Genomic DNA, 27,556 nt, shown 5'->3' with positions numbered 1-27,556 from the left:
TACAGTTATGTAAACACAGATGTATGGCTGGAGTAGAGCTCTTCTTTAGGAGTAAAAATGCAAAAAAAGCCCAAAACAACAAAGACTGAAGCTCTTAAAAAAAAAAACAAAAAAACAAAACAGAAGGGAAGGGAAGGGTTAGTTCCCTCATTGCTGTCACTGTTTTTTTTTTTAACTGTATAGTCTCAATCATCAGTTGGAAGAGCTACTATTTACTCCATCCAATACTGGACTTGTAGGGTCTTGATGAAATACAAGTTATCAATGTGTGATTTGGCAGGGTGAGAATCTGTAGTGTAAAAAGGACATTCAGAAATGTGTATCACATGTGATAAATCTGGATTGTTGAGATAAAATAAATAAATAAAAAACAAGTAAGAAATGAAGATAGTCTGTTTTAAGAAAACAATTCACAAATACAGCCAAATACAGCTCTAGCTGTGGTTGAACATGCGTTTGAACTATTTTCTGCCACATTTTCCTGTATCTGCTTATCAAGATTTCAACCTTATAGACCTTCCTATGAAGCTAACATGACAATTAATAAGCAAACAAAAAACCAATTTAAAACAGTAAAAGGTATCACAGCTCCAAAACTGTTACTGAAGCCTTCAGAAAGAAACACTATATTCTGGTGTTCTATCAAAGACTGCTATACAAAAATAATAGCACTCACCAAATATAGTCTGGATCCCATAAGATATTAGCATGATGCCACACAGGAACAAACTGGGAACAGGTTTAGCTGATAGTGACAGATTCTCCCACTTTTTCAGACACTCTGTTTCACAAGCATTTCAAACTTTTTTCTTTTACCTCTTTCTTTTCTTTTAAGTCAAATGATTCAGAGTCCACCTTAATGCAGAAGTTAAAAAAAAAGTCATGGTAGGAAGCTGGTAAGAGTGATTTCTTTGAGAGATTAAGTAACAAACTGCATTTGCTTAATAAAAACATATGCCAGTTCTTTAATAAAATGACAGATGTCTACTCTGAAATTTAGCTTTCGGACTGACCGTCAAAGGAGAGAGAAACACAGAGTTAGGTAACACTTGCAACCAAGACATGCATTTGTGTCTGAAAAGAGAATATTGCACTAAGAGAAGAACCCTGAAAGCTTTCAATGTTTCCTTCACTGACCTAAAAAAGTAACTAACCATTTTCTATAAGCAGTGGCAAACCTGGCTTGGTCCACATCCCTACAAGTTGATAATACTTTATCAACAAACTGGTATTCCATTTCTGGACCAAGAGAGTCCTGCACAGGAGCACGCTTCAGCCGTTTTGTTTCTTGGGTATAACCGTGTTTGCTGCTGGATTCATTCAAACCATCAACATCCATAGCTTGTGCCAAGTGACTTGCTGCAGGACTGTGGTGGGAATTATTCAGACTTTCATCACTGCTGTCCACAGATGATACTGACGTATTCACAAGAGGAAGTTTGTTGCTTAAGTGCTGCTGAAGGTAGAATACACACCTTCTTCAAAGGAAAAGGAAAGAAGAAGAAAAGAAAGTCATGCACTGAAAATAACCTGCTGCTGCTGAACTCCTGCAATTCATTTGCCACCCCACCAGACTTCTCTCACAGACACAAAATCTGCTTCTCTGCGCACACTGTACTAGAAAGGTCTCCACCTTTGGCAAATCTCCTGTCACCTAGTCAGGAACCTGCACCCAGCTGGTAAAGCAAACATTTTCTGCACCCCATCTTCTGTCAAAATTTTGTTCATTGTGTGTTGTTTCAACATTTAAAGTGTGAAGTGGCTCATAACCAGCATCTTGTGTCTCTTGCACAAATTACAGAAACAAGTGGAGCTTACACCTCAAGATATTTAAGCCAAATCGAATTTCCCACACAACAGCTCTGATTATGCTCTTGAACATTTTCGAAATATTTAATACATAGTAGTTCAAAAATCTTTTATTGAGTGGTACTTCCTAAAACCAAAACAATTTGGAAATACCATGTGAAGAATCATCCACAAATCAGAAGGAAATTCTTTTAATCAGGTCCTCTTACCTATGACACCACAAGGTTTCATGCCCTGGGTAATTATCAATCAGTTCACTGCAGAGTTCCATCTCTTCGTCTAAACGGCCGGGGAGATCCACACTTTGCTCCTCTGCACAGGCAGCTTCTGTCCCTGCACTCTCTTCCTCCTTCTGAGGGCTAGGGTTTTGTTCACTAACCACTTGCTTTTGTACCAGTATGTTTTTGTCAGTCACCGTTCTGCGTATCAAGGAATTGAGCAAGAACTGGCGGTAATGAAATCCACTATGGTCCGAGACATGCATGGATACCCAATATTTAGTGGATGAAAGTTCATCAAGGAGAACCTGAAACAAAACGCAGGCACAGTTATCAACCAGTATAGTGGAGGAACTTACCACTACTGCTTCTGCATTAAGGTAATCCCTTCTTTGGGTATTTCAGCCATTGTGGTAATGGTTTAAGAATACACAGGAAAAAGAACTACCACTGAGCCTTTTGTCCCATGTGCTGAAAAGCATCTTGGCATTCCTGCAGAAAACAAATCAATACTTCTTCCAAACTGTGAAAAGGTTTTTCAGAAACCTACCCACAAGCTGAGTGGGAAAAAAACCCAAACCACTTCTGATACGAAATAAGCAGTGGTTTAAGAATCTTAAAATAGTTAGCAATAAATACTATTTAGAGGAGGCACAAACTACACTGCTATTAGCTTTAAGAATTTTACTTTTTACCCAGTGGATTGTGGGTGTCAGAAGGTAGGTGAGTTGCTTAAAAGGAAAAAATCCAAACTTGATTTGCACCTTGATTTTCCATGAGAGAAAATCAACCATAGTATTATGTTTAAAGTCCTAGAGCTGGTGAAATATAAAAGTATGTGTCCATAATCAGGTTCCTTGATTTTACTAATGAAGAACTCCTAGAAACATAACAACTATGAACTCCTTTCATAACAACTGTGGTAGATACTTAAATTGCCAACTGTAGCTCTGTTTTTAACACTTCTGGCTCCTGTGAATTGTCTGTTAATTCTGAGCGCTTTAAAACTTCAAAATTCATTTCTGGACAGAAATGCAAGTTTGGCTCCCAGACAAAGCTTTTACTATGCTTTGCTTTCTCTGTTAGAGCCACTGGTTTGGTTCTTTTCACAGCTCTTAACCTCCTTCCTCACACTGCTTCTCCTCCAGAGCTTTAACTATGCAAAGAGTTTAAAACTGCCCTCTTCATTTACTTCTAAAGACTTTTGGAAGTAATCTTAATAGTCTTATGGTACACTCTAGCTTTTAACCTCTTCTCCTAAGCTACTTACATCACTTAATAAGACCAGCTGATGCAAAACAACTTTCATAGGTAGAAGTCCTTCTTTTAGATATTGCAGCACAAAAGCCACAGCCTCCCATAAAGAAAATAACGGAAACACACAACACTAGGTATATAGCTCTTGGGGGGGGCATCTGTTCTAAAAGAAATTGGAGCAAATACAATGCAAACAGTATCTTCTGCCCTAGATAATCATCATGTTTTTCTAAATCTTGCCAAAAGATACCAGCATCGCCTTCTATTTAGAGATCAGCAAAATGAAGTGCAGTATTAAGTAACAGCGCAAACACAGCATTCTTAAGGAGGCTAAAACTCCATGTCCAGATCTGCACTTTAAACCATAAGAACAGCTTTTCCTTCCTTTCTTCCCAGAACTGAGTCTAGTACTTTAAACTTTTGAACTTCAAAATTTATAAGTCTATCAAGAACAACATAAGGCTCAGAAAAATCAGATAAGCCTTTATTCAGCTGTAATTGATACTATACACATTTATGCTCAACTGAGACCTTGGAAGAATACAATTATTTATCTGAAATATTTATAAGCTACAAATTTACAGGGGAACATCTTAATTATGCATTTTAATTCCCTGTACAAAGGGAACAAAATTATTTCCAGCATTACTCCTTACCTGAACCAGAACATCTCTTTTAAAAAAGCAAGACAGAAGATTGCCATGAAAATATATTCAGATCTGCAAAAAACAGCCTCCTACCTAGGAACCTCAGAGTACCAGCTGAAAATGCTTCTAACAACTGGAAGTAAAAGAAAAAACCAGCTAATGCCAGAATTCCAAGAGGTTCTTTCTTAGAAAGCCAGCTTTCTCCATTTCCATCTCTACCAGTACAAGCCCTTTGCCACTGTTCTGTGAAGAAAGATGAAACTATATGAGAATTCCTCCCTCCCCACTCTTGACAACCTCTTTTCTACCTCTGGTGGTAAGCTGACTACCATGGAACTGGCAGCCTCTCCCAGAACATGACATGTGTGCTCAGTGACCTTCATCTCAACCTCTAGGTCTTCACTCCCTCTTACACCCTCCCAGACCATGTGCTTGCTTGTTTTAGAGTGCTTTTCCAACTGTGAACTGTAGACCTGAACTTTCTCCCTGGTCTGGGACACTGGGGAAATGCAAAGGAAGTGGGGAAACAAACTTTTAAGGATAACCAAATAAATACAGCATTCACATAAACTAGCACTTTTGAAGACCCTGTCATCTAAGAAAAAGCTAAGGCATTACTGGAGATGGCTACAAGAAAAACCACTTTCTGTCTCATGAACATGTTGTCTTCTGGGCATCACACAAGAGAAGTGCTACCTCATGACAATTACCCCACTACTTGTTTGCTTGCTTGTTTTACTGTAGGGTCTGATAGTCAATCTCCACATTATGAAACTGAGTATTTCAATCTAAAGAAAACAAAAAAGTTTGTCAACCCTTGATGAACTACACCTTATTTTTCTATCTGCATGATTTCACTGAAGCAACATGATGTGTATGAATTTTAAGACTATACCCCTCTCTATCCCAGTTCCCTAATTATACGCCCACCTTTTAGTAGGTATCTGGAGCCCATGATCTAACCCCAATAACTGACTGTACAGTCATGTGAGAAAGCTGAAATCAGGCTTTCCATGGCAAGTACTCCAATATCAGAATTATTAGATTAGCTTCAAACTATCTATTCTTGACAAATCCTTGATTTATGTTAATGAACACTCTTTAATTGCTAATGCTATTCAAATTCTGCAGCTAGAACAAACTGAAATTTCTACATTGAAAGAAGATAATGTTTTTGACTATCTAGTGTAAGAAAGAAGGAACATCTATATCTTTTTAGTTAATTTTTCTACTAGGTCAAAATTTTCTTCTCTAGCATTTTAAATCTTTTTCCCAGAGCTTGAGCTGAGATTCAGTCTGCAGTAGCATTAGGATTATCAAACCAGAGGAAAAAGAATAACCAAAATCCTATTACATAGCCTACCTCTTGAAATCCTCCAAAGCAGGTCAATAGCTTTGTTAATGATAAACTTATTTTGAGAAGTCATATTTAAATGATAATACAACATAAAAATTATGTTTCTGGGCCTCTGCTGCCTTGCACACTTCAAACTACAGGCAAAGTTTGTATTACAGCAGAAATACAGCCCTAAATAATACAGGTACTCCTTAATTTCAGGCAACCTTGCAAGAACTCAATGGCCATAGAATCAGTGACAACTGTTTTATCTGTCAGTTTCTCAGCATGATTCCAGTCCTGCATCTTGTTGAAATTTATCATACTTTTTAGATACTCAAACAAAGAAATTTCTGAAGGTGTTACATGAGACATTAAGCAAGTAAAAAACCTCTGAAGAATGGAAAAGCCAAGGCAAAGCTGGACAGGACTTGCTAAAAATAAAGCGAAGGGACTGTGTAAGTACATAGGTCACAAAAAAAAGACCAAGGAGAGTGTATGCTCCTTAATTAACAAGAATTGGTGGCAACTGACATAGAAAAGGATGAAGTACTGAGTTTGTTGTCTCAGTCTTCAATGGCAGTCAGGCCTCCTTCCCAATTCTCTCTAGTCCCTGATCCTCTAGCCTGTGTGGGGAAGCACACTCCCTCCCACTGTCAGCAAAGAGCAGGTGCAGAACCACTTGAGGAAGCTGAACAGCTGCAGGTCTATGGCATCTGAAGATTCACATTACAGAATTCTGAGATAACTGGCTCACGTTGCCAAACCACTGTCCACGGTATCTGAACTTATGGCAGTTAGGGGAAGTCCCCAGTGACTGGAAAAAGGGAAACACTGCTCCCATTTTAAAAAGGGGAGAAAGGATGACCTGGGGAACTGGAGACCAGTAAGCCCTACCTGTGTGGTTGGCAAGATCATGGAACAGATCCTTTCAGAAGACATGCTAAGGCACCTACAAGACCAGGAGGTGACACAAGGCAGCCAGCAATTGTGCCTGACCCATCTGGTGGCCTTCTATGACAGAGTGACAGCAATGGTCAACGAGAAGACTAACAGATGTCATCAATCTAGATGTGGAAGGCATTCAATATGGGTTCCACACGACATCCTTATCTCCAAATTTGAGACAGATGGATTTGATGGACGGTCCATTCAGTGGGTAAGGAACTGGCTGGATGGATGCAGCCGGAGAGGAGGGGTCAACAGCTCTGTGTCCACGTGGAGACTGGTGATGAGCCCCTCAGAGCCCTGTCTTGGGACTGCTCCACTGACCCCTCCAGTAAAGTATTCAGTACTGGGCTGGATGGGGTCCTGAGCAACCTGATCTAATGAGTTGCATCCTTGCACACTGCTGGGTGGTTGGAATGAGATAAGCGATCACTGCCAAGCCAAATGATTCTATGATTCTATGAACCTGCATATTTTTGTGAAAGTCTGTAATGCCCGCCTTTCCCTTGTTCTCCTTATTTACTTTTTTCCTTGCATCATATCTTGCAACTAGACACTGTATAATTCTGCCTCTTAAAGTTACCTAGAAAAATTTTATCACAGGTTTCTTGCTGTCTTTTATGCTCCACACTTTTCCCTAATTTTCCTGTATCCTAAACACCTTCTACTAGGCCCCCGATGAGGTGCATTGGTGGTGTCCTGAAAAAAACCTAGAGCCAACACAGATACTTCCCAACAGGTTTAACACATTGGTGGAGGGACAACAGCATCAGTGAAATGTTGCCAGAGGTAATAAAGACCAGATGGACAACTCAAGGCAAAAGTATCACCTCTACAGTCTTCATTCTAAAAAAAGTAGATCAGTAGGGGAAGTGGGATGGCAGGCCAACTGAATAGACTTTGGAATGGTCAAATGACTTCAAAATACTGCCTTCACAGGCATGTTTGTGATTCATCACAAAATGTACTCACAACTGACAATGAATAAATTCACCAAAATAATTCCAGTTCTGCAGAGAGTTATTTCTATTGCAATGTAATTATTTTTCTTTAATTAAATCAATAAGGAATAGCAAGTGCAAAAAGCACTCAAGGTGTAATCCTGATCCTCAGACTACTATTACCAGCATAATGGACACAGAGCTGTTTAGAACTTGTTTTAAGGCATAAAATGACTTGAATTTTCTTTAACAGTGCTAACTCCCTTCACCTTTTAATAAGCTCTTGAAGATATTAAAGTTCCTGTTTTCTGTAAATATAGACCTCTAACCCTAACTTCTAACCTCCAATCTCTCTGAATCCTGCAATTCCTCTGAGTTTTCTGAAAACTACCTTTTCATATACACTTGCTAAGCAGATGAGTCCAAATTCCTCCCTGTCTCTGAAATGGGCATAAAAATAATGGCTACATTGACTCAACAATGTCCAAATTCCTCCCTTATAACCCTATGCGCCAAAATGCAGAAGCTGCTGTTAAAAGTGAATGATGTGTCACTGTATCAACCTAATACTCAAAGAATTCACCTAACAACTGAGAAAACATTGTATTACAAAACTGCCTAGACCGTGTCACATTAACTAATTTAATTTGCTGCAGGTCTTGAGAAAACATTCAACACTGCATAAAGTGTCCCTGAAATAGCTAAATCAGGTCCCAGTGTAAATGCTGTCAAAAAATACTGCTGGAGCTGAAAAAATTAGTTACAAGCACTATTATGTCTTCTCCAAAATTCTTGCTGTCTTTACTTGGTCCTTCAAAATTCTGAAACCACATGTAAGCTGAGTAAGGGCATCAAAACATTGATATGACATTATCAATTTAATGTCTGTTATGCATTACCATTTTCCTCTACTATGAATTTCAAGACTAGTGCTGGAAGAATTACTTAGAGTTCCCCATTCCTTACTTCAGCTCACATAGTCCCTCCTATACTCTTACCACACATATGTTAGCACCAAGTACTAAGAGAGAAACAGAACTTTCTACACAGGCAAGAAAAAATGTGTTACTTCTGCTGAGCAGAACCTGCTTACAATGGCAAGAAAAATGCAAAACACACTCACTGCAAGATTTTGTCCCCTTTCTTAAAACATTCTTAGCTACCTGTGATAACGTCACTTGATACTCTTAATTCATGTTATGTAGTCTGCTTTGCAAACCAGTATTTGGGGTTTTTTGTGGAGAAAATTTAAGAATTTATTCACTATTTTATTATACCTTGACAGTGAGCTTTGCCAAATGCTGTAAAACCCAGATGCGATGGGACCAGGCATTGTAGTTGCTTGGATATCTCCCAGCAGCTTCAGAGCAGACATTCATTTCCTCCTGTACCAGTCGGTGAATCCTCTCCACAGGTGCTGCTCCCAGGTTTCCTTTAGTTGCAAGACTGGGCAAGGAGTTTTCCTGAATTAGCTGTTGCAGCACCCATCGTCTGGTTAAACAATGTAAAGTGTTAATGGTGAGAGAGCAGTTTTAAGAGAAAAAGATGGCTTTTCATGTGCATAAATCAAACCTTTCCAATATTTCTACTCTCTGAACTATACTCTAGCTAGGTAATGAGTGAGTAAACAACCATCTGAACACTTGCCATGCTATAAACTATGACACGATCATCGCACTCCCAACACAGCTGCACCAAGTTTGCTCGCTCCAAGTGATCACAACTACTTACACAGCATTACAAAATAAACCAGAAGGAAACAGCAAACTTGTGAAAGAGTGCAAGCAGCATGTGCATGAAATTTCTAACTCGCTCCTCTTTCAAAGTCTTGCACAGCACTAAAATTAAGGAGCCAAAGCAAGATAGAAAGAAGTGATTTAATAAAAAATTAACTCTGCTGAGTATCTTTTACATCTGTAAAAGATACTAAGCAGTACTGCACACTGCAATTCAAACTGGTTTCTGTACACCAGCAGCAGTAGCAAAGCCCAAAAGGCTTGTGGTTTCAAGGGCTATAGGTATAAACAAAACAAATGTTTCTGCTGATGATTACACATACTTGAATTCATATATCTGAGATAAGCATAGATTCCTATGGTTCTGGTTTTTTTATTTTACTTTGGACAAAATTTTAGTGGTATTTTTAGAGGCAACCTCAATGCTGCATCTGCAGCCCCAGCACAAAAGGGTTCTACAAAAACAGATTATAGATGTGTAAATTTCCACAGAGCAGCCCATGTCAATGGAATTGCTATGGTCCGGTGTGGAATGCTCTGGAGAGACAGACATCCTCTGGTGCACAACACAGACTGGCTCACATCAGTTCCAAAACCAATTAATTGCTACTTTCAAAGGTGTCAAAATTTAACTCTAAGTTAAAAGAAATCAATAACCAAAATAAAAGAAATTAACTTTTTTGAAAGAGAGAATTCTATTTTGCAAGCCATATGTAAACTTATTTATCTACATATATACAGGTATATAAAAAATATGTAAGTTAACTATGTATTAAAAAAAATTGTTAACTCATCTGCTTTTTCTCTTATTTGAACACATGCACAATATGCTTGTTCACTTGTGGGTTTTATCTACATTGTATCTTTTTCACTCAGTTATCAAAAAAGAACAAAGTATTGGAAGACAATATTAAAGATAATTTATAAGAATGCAATTTTAAACTGACTGTTTCTCAGCAACACTTTCTTCCTACACACCATTTGCTCTAAATAAAGATGTACAGCTAAGGAAACCATGCTCTGTTGTATAACAGTATTTTATGAAATGTGGTAATTTCGAAGAGTTAACTTTTAATTTTTAAAAATATCTTCGATCCAAACATCACCTTTTGTATGTTTTTTGTTTCAGTCCACAGCTATACAAGAAATAGAAAACTCAAAAATAGTCTAGGCAAAAAAAACTGAATAAGCATATCACTCTTGAAATATATATATATTATTTAACACTAACATCTGAGTAAAACCATAAAGACAAAATTTTTGAACTCTATAATTATTTCAGTTTCTTAGAACAAGCATGCTTTATAAGCCAAGGAAATGTGAAAAATTACACATGCAGGAGAGAGTGAAAAAATGCAGACTTCATTATCTTTGTGGCTACAGCATCAAAAAACGCATAAAATTAAATTAGAGCTACTTTCTAGGCAGTGCAATCACAACCTCAGAAGATTTAAAATATATTTCTGTAATCTCTTGAATACCATGGTATTATATTTCTTTTTTTTTTTTTTTTTGGTCTTCTTCTGTTTCCTGCATTAATTTTACTCCCATTAATTTGGAGTCACTTTCAGTTTTGCATGTTACTATTGCTCTTACAATTCCTGGAATGACTCCAAACAAAGGATTGCTAAGTGATAAATGCACAATCAATAGATATACTGACTGTATATGCACAAGATATATTTGAAACCTCAAAATAAAAAGCAGGAGATCATCTGCCAAAATGAATGACAGGTATTTGACATCTTCAGTCATGTATCTCCCATACATAAGACAAAACAATTTGGTTATGTTTTACTGAATTTTATTCACAGCCCCATTATAGGTTTTTGCATCTTCTGCCTGAGATTTAATACCTTGGGTGAATAGGAAACCCAAAATTAATCATTATGCTGATGCAGAGAAGTATTTCTGCAAATCTTATTTACTAACATGTATCAGTCAGGGTCAGCATATTCAAATCCAAGCCAAACATTTGTGCAATCACCCTCAAATACACTTTTCTGATGTAGGCAAGTAAGAGAAAGAAAAACAAATTATGACACTATCAAATACTCCTAATTTAGATTTGCATGGAAATTATAGTCAGAATTCTCATATAGTCAGTAAGTTTTATGTTCTTTATAGAGTATTTATAAAGTCCCTATTACGGTATCAACTTTACAGCTGCCCTAATGCTGGACATGTTAAACACAACCACTGCAAACTGCTTCCTAATGTGATACATTTAAATCTCTTTAGGGCTGTCTGTAAAAGGTTGACCTAGCTTTTTATTTGGAGCAATGGATCTATGCTTCACTTGGCTCTGCTACAAGCATTTTATGGTCGGTCATGACTGAGATGGTTAGCTTTGTGAACCTGAGTAACTCTGGAGTTAAGTTTTCCAAACATGTGATCTGTTATTTTAATATCCAGTAGATGTGACTGAATGACTTCGTTCAAGTTAGAAATTATAAAAATAAATTCACCAAACCAATAAGACCAGTATTGAAATGGAAAAGAACCCAGGTTTATTTACAAAGGTTGGCTTTAACAGAATCTTCACTTTCTGAAATGTAGACAAACAATACAGTAGTAAATCTGAGGGAAAGGAGAAACCTACAGTACTCAAAAAGTTAAAATTGATGGAATCAGAATTTTCACATTGAGGATTTCAGGTGCTGCAAGACATGATAAATCTCTAAGGAAATATATCCCCCCTCCAAAGTTTACTTTAAAAGTGTGCAGCAGAAAAAGTACACATGATTTCAATTCTAAGTGTAGAATATAGACAAGTAGCTTCAAAAGCCAAAGCACAGTATTTTGCAAAGACTGGTTCAAAGAATCTGATATATTTCTAGTTATCCTCCTGCATCTATGATTCTCCTTAACCGAAGAACAGGAAATAAAAAAACCCTAGGAAAATTGTTTCAGGAGTCAATAGAAGGCAAAGGAAACCCACCTATGAATCCATGTTTCTGGACTCTTTGGAAACTTGGTTAATGCCAGTTTTCCAAGATGCAAATCTTTAAGTGGATTTAAAGTGCCAGACAGTATTAATTCTTTCCTACAAAAGATAAAATAAATCTGTGTGAATAAAAGTAGTAACCTGAAAACAGAACACAAATCCCAATAACAAACTGCATGGCATTTCCCTTGTATCATAACAGAACTTCACTGTCAAACTACAAGAGTTTAAAAACCCTCTAGTGCATTAATCCATTCTACTATACATACATATGTACTATACATATGTGCACAAAGAACTTCATTTTAATCTGAACACATACAATCTGCTAGCTCTCAAACCTACCCAGAAATGACTGAGTCAGCTACTGTAGGGTTACATATATGAACAAATATCCCTTCTTGAAATTAAGCCCTTAGATCATGTGTACATCCAGAAATACTCTTACATATAGCACCCCTCCACACCTTTAGTTTTGAAATACCGTTCAAGATACAGTGTCAAGGTTGCTGTTGCCTAAATTTATAAGAAAAAGGAAAATATTCTCTGCATGTAGAATGTTTTACAAACTTAACAAAAAGGCTGCAATTGCTCAGTTTACTTAAATGTAAAACAATCTTTGGTTTAAAAAAATTGAAAATTTGACCTAACGAAATTTAATGTTCATCCAACACAACCCTTACAAGAATACTTCCCAAAGACAGAGAAAAATGAAAATCTGTACTTGGCCTTCTCACCTTCTTTGCACAGAATTCCCTACCCCTCACCCTCTTCTTTCTAGCTCTGTAACTCTTATTGCCTGTCCTGAGCATGTTTGTAGACATCACCCCATCACTGGTTACTGCAAGGGCATTACTCTTCATACCCTATTCTCCAATCTAGTAGGTAGCAGCTTTGAAGTAAAGTTACAGTAAATTTCGAAGTTAGAATCTGCAGAAAGAAAACACACATTTCCCAGAACCTGCAGAAGTCACAACTAAAAACTGAGAGTACAAGAAGCAGAAGCAATTTTGGCATGGGTTTGGGTTTTGGTTTTTCTAATAATTTCTGATTCATCCTAATGATAGGCATGGCACAAGTAAGTGAGGAGCAGATGATCAACTCTCTGAACAAAAAATCACAGTGGGAGGGGAGGAAATATTTTCTGGAAAGATCTGCTATCAAATAAGAAGGCAAAACTCCTCTGCAGTCTGACACAGAAAACATAATGTCATCCTAAAGTTATGGCCCAAGTCTCACAAACAAATTGACATATTTCCTTTCTGTGAGTACATATTTTCTGTCTGAGTCAGCAGTTTTTAGTAGGAAACTGACTCCATCTGGTACTTTGGCTTTGTGTTGCTGTAATTGAAACTTACAACCACAGTCAGAAGCTAATGGTTGCAACACTAACAGAGAGCAAATATTATTTAAAATTGAAGCAGAGTAGGGAATGTATAAATCCTTATGCAAGTTTTGCTTCTGATAGCTACTGGAGCACCTGTTTTTATCTCAACCAAGTTCCAGCATGCTTCAGATTCGACGCTTTCAGATGGTTTTTAACAGGCAGTTCAGATATACTGACCAGAAGTGGCAGACTGATCAGACCATTCTGTTCTAATGCACTCAAAATTGGAAAGCAGACAAAATAAACATTCAGGGTCAGCACTGGAGCAGGTGGAACAACTGCTTCGTTACTGCAATGCAAAGGTGACATTTTGGTAAAAATTACTTACCACACAGACACAATGAAAATACAGCTTAGATCAGTGCGATACTTAAAACCAATGCATGTATATTTTTAACACAGATTTAAGATTACCAAGCCACCTACCTCCCAAAACCTGAACTTTCAGTGAAGAAAGTGTTCTTTCTGTATTAAAACATAGACTCTAAGTAAGCAGCTTCACACTTATACGCTCTTAAACTTCCTCTTTTGCAAAGCTGAGGAACAGTACAGACAAGATCCACCTTCACTGCTGTAGTGGAAAAGCTGCTTTTAGCTGTAATGATTCTCAAATGAGAGATTCTCCCATTCACAAAGGACTGGAAGCATTAATATGACTGAAGTGCCATACACTCCCACATAAACCTCTTCTGAGCTCTTTCAGCTAACATCTAACTTGGGATATATAATTTCTAGCTTACTTTCTTGCCATGTGGATCATAGATAATGTTTCAGCCTCAAGGATTATAGCTCCCATAAAAGATAATCTCGAGTAATTTTTACTTGCCTTATGCTAACACCTTTGAAGTCATTTATATCTGAAAGCAAAATGTGACTTTTGAGAGCATCTTGTTACCTAATGTCTTTTCATCAATTGTACATGCCAGGAAGTATAACAGGAAGAACAAAGGCATTTATAAAATTCCTTTACAATCACTTCCATTAACATTTTGGTCATTTTAACTTGCAAGACTTTTACAACTTCTAAAAACACAAGCTAACTGAATTTAGGATTAACAACTGGAGATATCTCTTATGCCATTCAGTATAACAGAGGTTTCTCTCTCAGTTCCTAGGAAGTGACACATCTATTCTGTAGCAAGTCTTTCTCTGCCACATAATAACCTCTTGCTCAGGGTCTCAGGGTTTAGATTATAGTCCCTGCTCTTCTGTCACTTTCCAGTCACTTCTAATTTAAATAAATAAACAACAGATGTATGTGGTAGGAACATTTCAACTGTTCAGAATAGCTACAAAGTCAAGGCAGAGCATCTAGTCCTAGTTGGCCTAGATAACATGTCTAAAGTTCTGTGTTCTCCTGCGCTTCATTAATCAGATACAACTTTCTAAGATTGTCAACTGAGCTGAAATGCCCACTTGTCTTCCACAACACTATTCAAGTCTTCTGGCACGCCTCTGCCAAGTCCTGCATCCCTTCCTAGGAGGGGATTTCCTTTTCTCTTTCTTCCTATATCTTCAAGTTCAGTGCTACTGAGACAACCACTATCTCTGAAGCTTTCAGTAGAATTCAACATATGAAAAAGAGATTATCCCAGCCTACAATGGAAAAGTCAATAAATTATAAGAATGTGTGCAGGGCTGCTATTCAGTAAACAACTATAACATTTCTTAATTTTTAGGCTACTTAGGATTCTATAATGCTTTTTTGCCCCTCAAAGTAAAGCAGTGAATTAGTGTATGTAGAACGCAAGATGAACCTGGCATGACAAACACTGCCTGAGCAACAAGAAACCAATGATGCCACAACAGATCCATCATGTTCTGCAAGCAGAGTGCAAGTCTCATACAATTAGTTCTCAGCCTGGACTACCTCAGGATAAGGATTTACACCAGCATCTGTACAGAGCACAATCAGTCCTCTACTCTGTGACTTATAACACCACACATCTGGCTAGCTTGATCTGTAATTTCAAAGAGAAGCTGAAATATATGTCAACATAACAAAAGTGCCTCCCCTTCAAAAGAGCAAATCCCCAGCAGAAGCCTAGAACAACGAAGGGTCAGATTCAGCAAAGCAGTTCCGCTGCTAGAATGGGCTCGCTGGTAACCTCCACAGACACTGACTGGCTTGTGTAACAAGATCTTTCTGGATGCTAAACAGAGCTTCAAAGACAAACTGACTGGTAGATCACTAGTCAACAATTCGGGGAGTAAGGCCCACTTCTGTAGTAATTTGTATGTTTTGGTAAATTATAAACATCAGGAAAGAGAAAACAATCCTCATCCATATTCTTTAGCATTTTTAATTCCACTTTCAACTTTGAACTACTTTCCTCATGCACATAAAAGTTAACACTTTCAGTTGTCAGGCACAAAAAAGCCTGACTGATAAGGATGAACGCATGTGCAGTAAAAAACATTCCACAAAACAAAAATCAATTATAAGTACCATAAAATGAGATTACTGTAGCAGCTCTTGTACTTATACAAGCTCCTAATTCCATTTTAACTTCATAGCTATTAAAGTTCGATATTTTCATGACACTAAACCCATTGCGATCACATTCATCCCCCTTTTTTAGACCTGAGAGACAGAAAGAACACAGCAGAATCCTTCAGAACTGCATCAGCAGTGAAAGAAGAAAAAAGAAAAAGCTGAATTTGTCATAACTAGGGCAGACAAACAGACGCAGCATGAGAAGTGCACCGTAATACAGAAGTCCTGTTCTCCATTAATGCACTCCTAGAGACCATCACAGTTTTGTCAGCCCTCCACCCTCCTGGAACTATAGCTCTTATAGACTGCCTCCAGTCGTACCTTGGCAGCAGAAAGAGAACATTCCTCCAACTCTGAAATTTACAAAACAGCTGTAAGATTACAAAATTGTAAGGAATGGTTGTTTCTGCACCTCCTGAAGAACAAGGAGGTAAATTCCTGCTCCTTCTCCATTATGACTCCTGGACAAGTTCTGAAGGTTGACCAATGATGAAGCTATGCTAAACTCAACAGGTACAAGAAGGTAGAGGGGAGGGGGGAAATGTGTTTGAAAAAAAGGGTAGACACCTTCTCCCCCTGTCTTGCAGTGTATCTACTGAGCATGATAGCCTGCACTGGTAGTGGCAGCAAACGGAACTGGAATCTCAAAAGAACTCAAAGAGAGGTAAAAATGAGAACAGTGAATACACACAGCAGACATCAGCTGAGCACTACCCTCATTAACTGCAGGAGGAAAGAGGAATGGTAGTTCCGTGGGTCTTACACACCCTGAAAATGTGGTGCAAAGATGCCATCAATATGCAGTACTGTAATCATCAGCCTTTGATTAAAAAAAACACAACCAAAAAAAAAAAAAACCACCAAAAAAAAACCCAAAGAACAAACAAACAACCCCCCCCCCATCAAAAAAAAAAAAAAAAACACAAACAAACCTCAACTGAACAAAAACCCCCGAACAAACAAACCAAGAGCAAAAAAGGGCAGTCTCAAACTATCTGCAACATATAGGAAAGAAGAGATTTTTAACATTCCTTCAAGCACTTCTTAGTTGACAAGTTCTTGCTGCGTCACTAACAACCACTTGAAACAAAGCTTTCAGCTGACTCATGTAAGGCCTGGGCCTTTCGATGGCATTTTCTGAGTGCAACATACCTCACATTCCAAGCTGTGGTGAAGTCGGGGTTCAGCAGTAGCAGGGTACACGTGATATCTATCAGCTCTAAAACGATGGAACAAGAGATATTAGGATTAGCAATGATTTGCACACAGCGCTGATCTCTCTGCAGACCCTTACTCCCTCTCATTCCTCAAAGTCCTTCTGCTGTGGGCTGCTGTACCTCTGTAAAATATTGCTCTTATTCCAGAAATGAGAGAGCATTAATTATTAATAGTTAATTTAAGAGGGAGCAAGATCTGCCATATTGTCCCTTTTCATTATTTAAAATAATGAACTGAGTATGCCCTGAACAAGGAAAAATCATAATATAAAATCCTTGAGTATTCAGTGATTTTAACCACACACACTATATACAAGAAGCAGAGAATTCTTCAAATAAAATCCAAAGATTTTTAAATACTACAGAAAATAAAAATATAACCTACTATTTTAGAACAAGTCTGAGCTGCAGATGGCTGCCATATATCATACTGTTACAAAAAATAGATATACTATAAAAAACCTGTAGCTAAAAAATGAAACACCACAGCTATGAATGAGGATTACAAAAGTACTCCCTATTAAACTGTACAGAAAACACTTTAAATACATTGTGAAGTGCCTCAGACTGAAGTTTCAAGACTAATTCAATAAAAAACCCAAAGCAAAACCAAAAACATTTGCTTGCATCCCTGCATTTAAGCACTGTATATCACAGATTTATGTATTACACTTATTTTTAATTATGTCATAAAAACTGAATGTGACTATACAATCTTTTATTGTAAATTAAATTTGGCTACGTCCTCTCCTAATCACCCTGAATTTAACATACTAATTAGATCATACTTCAGGTGATTTCCAGCAAATAAGAGGTACTTCATTCCTTGAAGGAAAAAGAAAAGGATGGTATCTCATGGAAACAGATCTCTGGTTAGTGCAGTCAATATGACTGCAAAATGAATGAACTGTTAAGAAATTCCACAGTAACAATACACAAATTAATTCAAAACACGAAGGGACTTGGCTTGAGGTATCTTTGAAACAAGAGTCAATACCTAAGTAGGCTGAAAAGTGAAATACCTTCATATATTACCGTGTGTCTGATTGATGATTTATGTCCAACAAAGAAATTTTGTGTTTTCCATTATGTTCTTCATTATGAGGAACATGCTAAGCCACCATATAATGCAAGAGGTAATGGGGGTTGTGGTGGGGAATTCTTTGGTGTACTGTTGACTTTGCACTAAGCTGTAATGTTTTAAAAAGTTTCTCAAGGAAAGAACTTAACTTTCTATTGTCACAAGTTAAATCTCTCTTTGCTGCCAAGGAATAAATATTTTTCATACACACAAAGCTTCTTTCTAATTTGCTGTCTGAATGTACAAATAATATTCCTTTGTGTATCCAATTCCTGAACCAGCAAAGTATTTCAACACCCATTTAATTTTATGCAGCTGACTATCCCAATTCAAATAACCAGGATTACTCACATACACAAAATCAAACATACATAAAATTAAACATCTGCTAAGTGTTTTGTGGCTACTGTTTCAATATTACATTCAGAAATCAGTTTTGAACATTTACAAAAACATAATTTTTATAAGGAGGTAAAGTTAAAATTGTGAGCTGTGATTGTTTTATGTACATTTTCCATTTTACCTGCAACAATGGTTTTAGCAATTATTAGGTACTAGCACTGCATGTGTTACAGGCACATCAAGCAATAGTTTATTATAGCCTATTTCAGTTTTTTGAATACTTCTCAGAAATGTCTTTCAAAGTCTACTTAGAATAACACAGCTTGTTTATACATGATTTCCAGTTAATATGACCATTCTGGTAATCTCAAAGGTCTGTAACAGCACCCAGTCAAGTCCAACTTAAACAGAACTTGTTTGCATTTTGTCTATTTTCCCATCACAGAGGTTCACTTCATCTTGAATATTATCAAAGGAAAGATGCGGATAAAAGGAAAATCTCCAAGTAGAACCCAGTTCTTTCATATCAATATTCTTTGATGTAACAGATGAAGATTTATGAAGTGCAGATTCTGAGCCAGAGATGTGAAATGACACCATTTAGTAACCTCTATGCCATTTTTCAATAGAAAAATGGTCCAATTTATTAAACTCTGAGCCCCTTTTTATTAGGAAATCTTATGATAGATCTCGTACACAATGACAGTACTTGCCTACTATTCCCTGTGTCAGCAACAAAACCCAGCATCTTTTATTTAAATTTAAAATTACTTTCTATTAGATTTCTTTCTACTAGACATTTCAGGCAATCTATTGCATTATAGGTGCTCACACTGAACACATCCTTTTGCATATTATGGTATCCATAACTGCAAAAGGACAAATAAAACAATATGGTTTTAGCACACCTTTAAATATGGCTGTAACCAGTTTTTTAGATATTCGGTGAGTAGTTTGTAACATATATAGTATGCATGCATAAATTTAAAAAATATAGGAGAAAAGATAAAAACATATTGTAAAATTGGGATTTCTGAACTCAAATATAGCAGGGGGAGCAGTCATGACTCTGGATTCCAAGAATCCAGAAGAAACTATAAGTAAACATCTGTGTCACTAACCTATCAATGAATTACTATAAAGCACCTCCTTCTTCCAGGATCCTGTCAGAAAAAATACCAGACACTTGAATCAGCACCCTGTTGTTCTCCTCTGTTCTATTTAAATGGTTTACAGTGACTCAAAACAGAAGAGGTGAGTAGAGACTACACCTGCAATCACCACTTATAACAAGCTTCAATAGAATATACAACTGAGTTTTGAAGAAGTAATAAACAAATCTATTTCTTTACTAGATGCAAAAGAAAACAACTACCCTGACAAATTCCAGGCATGCACCTTCATCTACAAAAGCAATCTGTTGCAAAATCCTTGAGAATACTTAAGAGAATACCGTAACATCTCTTGACAGAATATACATACTTATAACACCTTAGAGATGAGTCTCTAAGCCCACCTGGGAAAGACTTCCGCCTTAATTCTCTCCACCACTGCAGTTCAGTTTCTGCTCAAGCCTTTTATCAAATGTGAAACTCAATTATGTTAAAACATACTAAACTCCTTTACAAATAGGGTTCTAATATGAAGGACCTGACTGTGTTTTACAGCGGTTACAGAAAACCTCAGCAGACCTGAAAATGCTGTAGATACCTCTTCTCACATGTAAATGAAGAGACAAAACAGAATCGAGTTTCACTTTCGAAATAAAGCCAAGCAGGCACTAGTTTAAAATGCATGCTACTGCAGTAATCACTGACATAGTTTTCTGTGCATTTTGAGAGGAAGGGTTGTGCACGAAGGTTGTTCCCTTCACCTGTGAGGGAAGCAGAGGCCTGCAAACACCATCCCTGTGGCATCAGCAGGTGTGACGGCATCTCAACAAAGCACCCGCACAGGTGTGACTGGAGCAGGGCACCAGCACACAGGTAATGGCTACTAGCTGTCTTCAGACACCCAAAACCGTGACATAAATGTCAATGCTTGTACTTTGGCTTGAAACAAAAAGTTTTTCTCTGTGTGGAAATTTCAATGTTTAGACCTTACAATAACACTTGAGACCAAAACGAAGTTTCCCTGCTGAAGATCTGTAGCATAATAACAATATACATCACAAACTCCTACCTCAGATCTCCAAAAGCACTGCAATGAGAACCATTGGTGTTGCTAAGATTGCTAGTAGCTTCAACTCTTTAAATGCTAAAGTTTGTATTTAGTTATGTGTCAGTCAATATTAATTATATTCCCTGTATTAAAGTTCAGTTTATTGAATTTTGTAATCATCTGCATTACAAATTTCAAATCTGGAATGTCACAAACACCAGTTTCTATGAGAACTGAATAAATCAGCAGCTGGTTGGTGGCAGTTGATCAAAACCTGGTCTTAATAGGTCCAACCACAAACCATAAAGACAAAGAAGAAATGGAAGTTACCTATGTTAGCAATACACACCCCTAGGAAGAATCTGTAATTTTAAAGATGTCTGTAATGAGAAAAAACATTCAAGAAAGTAAATTATGAATAAATTAAAAAGTAAAGGGCAATGTAAAATTTATAAAGTCCACATAATGACAGGTCATCAGCCCTCTAGGAGGAATGTGGGAAACACAATGACACAAACATACACAATCTGTTAGGCAAAAATAAAACACAGTTAATGGGTAAGTCATACCTAGAAATACATGAAAACACTTCACCTTCTTTAAGCTACTCTTCGGAAGGGTAATTAATTATAAGGATCAAGCCAGTGCACTGTTACTCTAATACCACTCGAGGTCTACAGCTAGCACTGGAAGACTCTGCGTGGCCAGGAAAATGGATTCCTTCTTGCCATCATCTGCCTTGCCTGCCATTTCATGCTACTCTTTCCAAAATGCTTGCATTATACATCCATACATAATTTGTAATAAGAAATCAAGGCACGTTTAGCAAATCTAGACCCCACCATCAGGCAGATAAAAGCAGGCAACACTCTCTGCCTTAAGAATCCTCCCACTCCAAGATCCTCTAAAGACCTTGATCTTTCTCTGTATCATCTCCAAAGGCAAAAGAAGCTCAAGTGCACATTTACAGACCTGACCAACACCACCTAACTGTGCCATACTCTACACTTTATTGAGCATCATGCACAGCTGGCTTCATACACTTAAAGTGAAGCAGAATACAGCAATAAAACACTAAAGAAAATTAGGTATCGAAGGAGAAATGCTACTGGCCACACATCATCTCCTGATTTACACAGACCTACTCCAAAACCTTACCAAGCAGTAACACCAAGTAGAACACCATGTTAGTTATGACAAGGTGCTAGAGTCTGCACCAGATGTATGCTAAAATCCCACTATTTAAAACATAATTCTTTAACTCTCTATTTCATAAAGCAGCCAGGGAGATTGGCTTTGCTATAGCTGCAATCAACACAACTGAATGAAGGGTGGCTGTTTGGTATGCTCCAGCAGGGGAAGACAATCCCACACATGTTGAAGCAAAATGGACACAGTCAGTACTTTATGAACAGGTTAGTTATAAGTAAACAGAAAAAAATTATAATATGGTAACAACCCAAAACTGAAACCCAGCTGCATGTGAGATATTAAAGATCTGAACTCTCTGAGTGGTCACAGGGTGCTCTTCAACACAACAGATATCCTGCTTTCTGAGGAATATTAAAAATACCATAGCAGGTAAAAGATACTAGAAAACAGTCTCTAAACAAAACAAAATAAAAAAAACCCGCCAGAAACAAGACACTAGAAGCCCAGCATAAGAACATTCTTTATTCCAACTGCTACTTAGAAGGTACTGTAACAATAAACAAAACACTTGCTTCATAAACTAGTTATTCTTTTTCATTCTTGCTCTGATCAGGACCCCTTATAAGCAGTCAAGTACCTCCTATGTCACACTGTTCATAATTCTTTATTTTGAATTTTTTTAAAGAACATATACAAAAGAATTTTTCATGCAAGTTAAACTAAAAACCAAACCAAAACAAAGAGATGAGAAAGGAAATAAAACTTTACAATTACCAAGCTGTAGGGACTAATAATTTCTGGTATACCTCTGCATCTGAAACACATTGCACTCATTTCTTACAGTGTACATATGCGTCACCACATTTTCCTTTTGACTCAGGAAAGCAGGAGAAAATTCCTTCTGCATCAACTAACGTCATTTCCACAAATAATTCATTCAAGTTGTCTGTCTCTAACCTTTCCAGTTTGGGCAAGAGAGAAAGAATTTTTTTTTTCAAATGAAAATAAACTCGTTTAAGTTAAGATGCACAATCCAAAGCCTCCTCCCCTCAGTAACCAGCATTTTTTCCACAACAGGTTAAACTGGCATTAGGAAGGGTAAATGACCCAGACATAGGCATTGAGCGCACCCTCAGTCAGTTTGGGGATTATGCCACTGAGGGTGGGAGTGATCTACTGGAGGGTAGGAAGGCTCTGCAGGGGGATCTGGACAAGCTGGATCGATGAGCCAAGGCCACTTGTATGAGGTTCTGACTGGTCCTGCCCCTGGGTCACAGCAACGCCATGCAATACCCAGGCTTGTGGGAAAGATGCTTGGTGGAAAAGGACCCAGGGGTGCTGGCCAGAGCCAGCTGAACACGAGCCAGCAACGTCCCCAGGTGGACAAGAAGGTCAAGGGCATCCTGGCTTGGATCACAATAGTGTGGCCAGGAGGATCACATCAGTGACCATCTCCATGTACTCACTGAGACATCAAGGTGCTGCAGTGAGCCCAGAGAAGGGCAACTGGGGCACAAGTCTTATAAAGAGGAGCTGAGGGAGCTGGAGGTGTTTAGCCTGGAGAAAAGGGGGCTTGGGAGAACCTTACTGTTCTCCAAAACTACATATAAAGGAGACTGCAGCCAGGTGAGTGTCATTCTCTCTTCACAGGTAACAAACAACACGATGAGAGAAAACGGCATCAGAAACCAGGACAGGTTTAGGTTGGATATGAGGAAAAATTTCCTCACTGAAAGCATTGCCAGAATTCAAACAGGTTATCCAGGAAATGGCATAGTCATCATCCCTAGAGGTATTTTGGAAGGCATGTAAACACAGTACTTAGGAACATGGTTTAGTGCTGGACTTTATGGGTGGACTTGGATCTTAAACCTCTCTTCCAAACTAAATTATTTTACAATAAATAAAAAATGTGCACTAAAGGTCACATAATATACTCTTCTCCAACTCAGAACTTACCATCCTTGTTCAGCCACTGTTTTCTCTGTCTGTAGAGGAGAAGTTTATTGTGGACATACGGCAAAAGAAACTTCACACACCAGCTCTCCACACCAAGCTTGTTTTCTACCAGGACAATAGGGCTCCGGTTATATCTGGCTTCAGGGCAGGGTATTAATCCAATTTCATCTCTTAAAAAACAGAGAGAAATATAATTAAGCTTATTTCTAGCAGGTGACAATTATTTTTCTCAATACAGAAATGCAATGGTTAGCAATGCTTCCCAACCAAACATTCCATCATCTTTTTTTCCTTGTCTTTGCTGAAACCTGTAATTTGAATAGTTTTATTTGATTTTCACAAAGATCCTAAATTATGAAAGCCCCATTTTTTCTGTTTTTAGACTATCATCCAAGCAGCTTAACTCTGAGGAATCAAGACGAGCACTCCTGGTTTTGTAATAAATATGTGACAGAGCTGTAACTGCTGCTTCAGCAAGAGAAACAGAACATGCTAACTAGTACAGGCACCTGACTGACCAAAAGCTACCCAGGTGTGCCCAGCAGCAGCGTGACCGGGGATCTGACACCAGGGATCACACAGAAGAATATGCTCACTTCCCTATGTCCCATTTTTCATTGTCCTGTGCAAGGCAGCATGATCAATAGGGGGAAGATTTGAGACACAGAGGCCAGTCTGATTAGATGACAACTCTGTAGGAGAAATGTAAGCCTTTAAAATAACAGTGACAAACACGAGCATTTGTACCAGCAAACAAAGCAGAAGAGACTCAGCTATTCAGTTTCAATGGGCCGTACCATATTTTACTTTTTGTCAGGTTTTTCTAGCATGCTGAATAGCAGCTTTGGCAGCTTCTTAGAAATAAACACAGCTCATCAAGGATTCACATTTGTTTAGGCATAAAGCAACATCAATTATGCATCATTTCTCCACCAACTCCCCCATTCAATAGAAAAAATTGTTGCTAAAGAGGGAAATCCTCAGATCTCATGCAGGAACAAAAAAGATTTCTTGTGATGTCAGAAAACAAATTCTCCATCTTAAGTCTTCTTAATACAAGATTTACAGATACACAGCAAGTGTCAGCTCCTAAACCTCAACTCAATTATCTTAAATAAAATTTATTACTTGGTACTCTGAGTGTGCTGATTTAGTTCTGTGTCCTCACTGGACTATTATTGAGGTAATCAAAAGTGACACAGTGTGCTTGTTTAAGAATGTATCTGCCTATTCAGAAAACCGATCTGATCTTCCATACATCACAACATATATCACAAGCCACAAAAAACACAGGTAAGGTGAATTCAAGGTAAAACACTTGCAAATCACATGGCTCTGTCTCCAAACACGCACTCAGGTCCCTTTACTTCCCCAGCCAGCTGAGAAGAGAGAGAAGAAAAAAGCATTCTCCTACCCCACTAAAACCAAGAAATGGGTATCAAAGCAAGATCCTTATCTGTGCTGCTCTATTTAACACAAGCTAAGCTGTTCAAGAAGCAAGATTAAACCTAAAATGACATTCCAGTCTGCTTCTTTCAACACAGTATCTTAATAGCCTGAAGTTTGTATGTATCACTGGGTCTTTCTTTTATGAATACTAAAAGTCCTTGGTAAAACGTTGCCTGGCCTTGCATACAGGGACATTAAAGTCTCCAAAAGCAAGGAAGATGCAATAAGGCACTACTTGTCTAATTAACTCTGCGAATTACCATAAGAACTTACCAGCTGTAACTCACAAACAGTATACCAAAGGTAAACAGCAAGGAGAGAAAAAAAACCCACAAAACAAACATCCACACCTTTACTTATTACCAAATGCAAGAAGTCTGACTTGGGTGAGCTAAGTTTCACAATACTGCTTTGAACATGCCAAAATGACACACAGACACAGTTTGCACAAAGGTGACAAGTGGGCAGGTGTAAAAGCAGCCATTGACAAGGGTCAATAAATGATGGAAAAGAGGTGAGTATGGGACAAAAGCATGGGAAGTCTACAGCAACATCATGCATGCAGCAGATTCCTTATTTTCAGTGAAGTTATGCAGTTCCCATGTAAAATAATTCAAACCTGGATCTGTAACACATTGAATTCAGGATAGCACCTTTCAGGAACTGCAGCTGGCCAGCAGCAGACGATAAGATGCAGATGCACGAAAAGACCCGGCCAGCACAGCTACAGCCTGTTGCTCCTGAGGAACAAAGGCAGCACAGCAAGGGCCCACAGCCTACACAGGCCTGAAGAGTCCCATTTCAAGTAGTTTCAACCACTTCAGAAACCTAGAGACATGACTGTCACTTTTTCTACTCTGAGGGATAAAGTAGCAGCAGCTTGTGCTTTTTCACTTGCAGCATGTCACAGTGCATCAGTCTCACCACACACAACTCTTGCAGCCTACTTTCATCTCTGAGATTGCATCTCTGAAAGGAAATTGCAATAGCAGCAAATTCTTAAGAAACATCATCTCTAAGTTTGCTACCAATAAAGCATTCTGGCAGAGGAGTGGGAACTATGAAAAAATCAGAACATTCATTCATAAATACTGGCCCTTTACAGCACATTCTGCTTCACATCCTAAAAATGAAGCTTCAAGGCAAAACGCAGCCTTTTTTTAAACAGCGTCCATATGCTGCATTTTAAAAACTGGCCGCCCACCCAAATTGCTTACTACTTTTAGAGAAACATGAGGGTATTCACTGTAATCTTCTCTTGTTAAGCAAAGGGATAAATTAGGTGACATAAAATTTTCCTATTCAATTGTTTAGTTTATCACTTTCTGGAACAGATTAATAGGTCACTACCTCAGAGACTGCAGTTTCCAGCTGACACAAATACACCTCACTTAAATTAGGAAGTTGTTATTCATTGTGTGCTACCTTATTTGCCGTAACCAACACGGAGCTTGCATATAGGTTAAAAGCTATTTCCCTAGTTTGTGTCTTAAAGGCTGGGGAAATACATTCTGGGAAAGAGAAGTATGGGAGACACTTAAAACAGGGTCTCAAGGCTGACCAACAACACTGAAAAACAAAACAGACCATCTGCCCCCCAGACTTCTGGATAAATCTGATTCTCACAACCAATTACTGCGGTTTGCATTTTCATAGTCATTCTGTCTTCCTCAAAACAACACACAATGAAATGACTAGTACTTCTACCAAGAGATATGGATTTGAAGGTGGGATTCACCACACTGCTCTGTTTATGCAAAGGTGCAATTCAGGAGGCTTCCATCCTGAGTTTTGTTCCCACCAGCGCCAGAGCTCTGTTCCCGGCAGACAGAGAATCCGCTGCCGGCTGCGGGGCTCGGCAGGGCCGGCTCACCCGCGGGCAGGCTCAGCCCCAGCCCGACTGCGCGATGAGTTTAACGCTGCCAAACACCGAGTTCAGAGAGAGGTCACTAGCAACTTTTCTTTGAAAATATATCTATCGTTTCCACACCGCGGAGCCCTCGCTGGTTCCCATGACGCGGTGCGTTTTACCGGCGGGGCGCTTGTGGCCGCTGGGCTGCGGCCGCGCCGGACCGGTCTCCAGGCTCAGGCTCCCGGAGCGAGCCAGGAGAAGCCGCGGCGACAGGAGAGCACCGAGGACAGGGACACGGCGCCCTGCCCCACGGAGGCACCGTGCCACCGCAGCCGCCCGGAGCCGGCCCTCCCGCTCGGACGAGACCCGGCCGGTCCCCGCGGCCGCTCCCGGCGTGACCTTGGGCCCGGGCCCGGCCCCAGCCCCGGCCGGCCCCGCCGGGACCCGCGCCCCGCCCGCCGGCGGCCGCGGAGCGCGCACGGGCCGGAGCGCGGGCAGCGCTCCCTCCGCGCCACCCGGCCGCGGCCGCACTCACATGTGTGGGTTCCGCTGGAAGGCGTTGCGGATGTCCTTCACGACCCGCTGCACCAGCACCGCCACCTCCTCCGGCGACTCGGCCAT

The 27,556-nt window shown here is 38.9% G+C and overlaps 1 protein-coding gene across 4 annotated transcripts; it reads right to left on the bottom strand.

Annotated features, from left to right (window-relative positions):
• Positions 1-988: 988 nt before the first annotated feature.
• PTAR1 (protein prenyltransferase alpha subunit repeat containing 1) lies at positions 989-27,556 on the bottom strand. Of its 4 annotated transcripts, XM_058823300.1 has the most exons (8): positions 27,471-27,556; positions 23,635-23,804; positions 16,876-16,942; positions 11,834-11,938; positions 8,434-8,647; positions 2,019-2,335; positions 1,447-1,478; positions 989-1,359 (listed from the first exon to the last, which is right to left on the bottom strand). In XM_058823300.1, the coding sequence occupies exons 1-8, from the start codon at positions 27,554-27,556 to the stop codon at positions 1,130-1,132; spliced, it is 1,221 nt and encodes a 406-aa protein (XP_058679283.1). In that variant the 3' UTR covers positions 989-1,129. The 4 variants fall into 4 exon arrangements, with proteins under 4 accessions (XP_058679283.1, XP_058679282.1, XP_058679285.1 ...); XM_058823299.1 differs by having other exon boundaries at positions 989-1,478; XM_058823302.1 differs by lacking the exons at positions 16,876-16,942; positions 23,635-23,804.

The sequence above is a fragment of the Ammospiza caudacuta genome, chromosome Z, assembly GCF_027887145.1.
Source record: "Ammospiza caudacuta isolate bAmmCau1 chromosome Z, bAmmCau1.pri, whole genome shotgun sequence".
Taxonomy (NCBI): Eukaryota; Metazoa; Chordata; class Aves; order Passeriformes; family Passerellidae; genus Ammospiza; species Ammospiza caudacuta.
Note: the sequence above shows the minus strand (reverse complement) of the source record. Positions and strands in the feature narration are given on the sequence as shown.

Bases quoted from the DNA above. Each gene is read 5' to 3' on its own strand.
- PTAR1 (XM_058823299.1), bottom strand. From the start codon at position 27,556: ATGGCCGAGTCGCCGGAGGAGGTGGCGGTGCTGGTGCAGCGGGTCGTG. The intron at 11,939-16,875 runs GTATGTTGCACT...TATCTTTTGTAG, and splicing joins ACCACAGCTTGGAATGTGAG to GAAAGAATTAATACTGTCTG. The intron at 1,479-2,018 runs GTAAGAGGACCT...TTTCCTTTGAAG, and splicing joins GAAACCTTGTGGTGTCATAG to AAGGTGTGTATTCTACCTTC.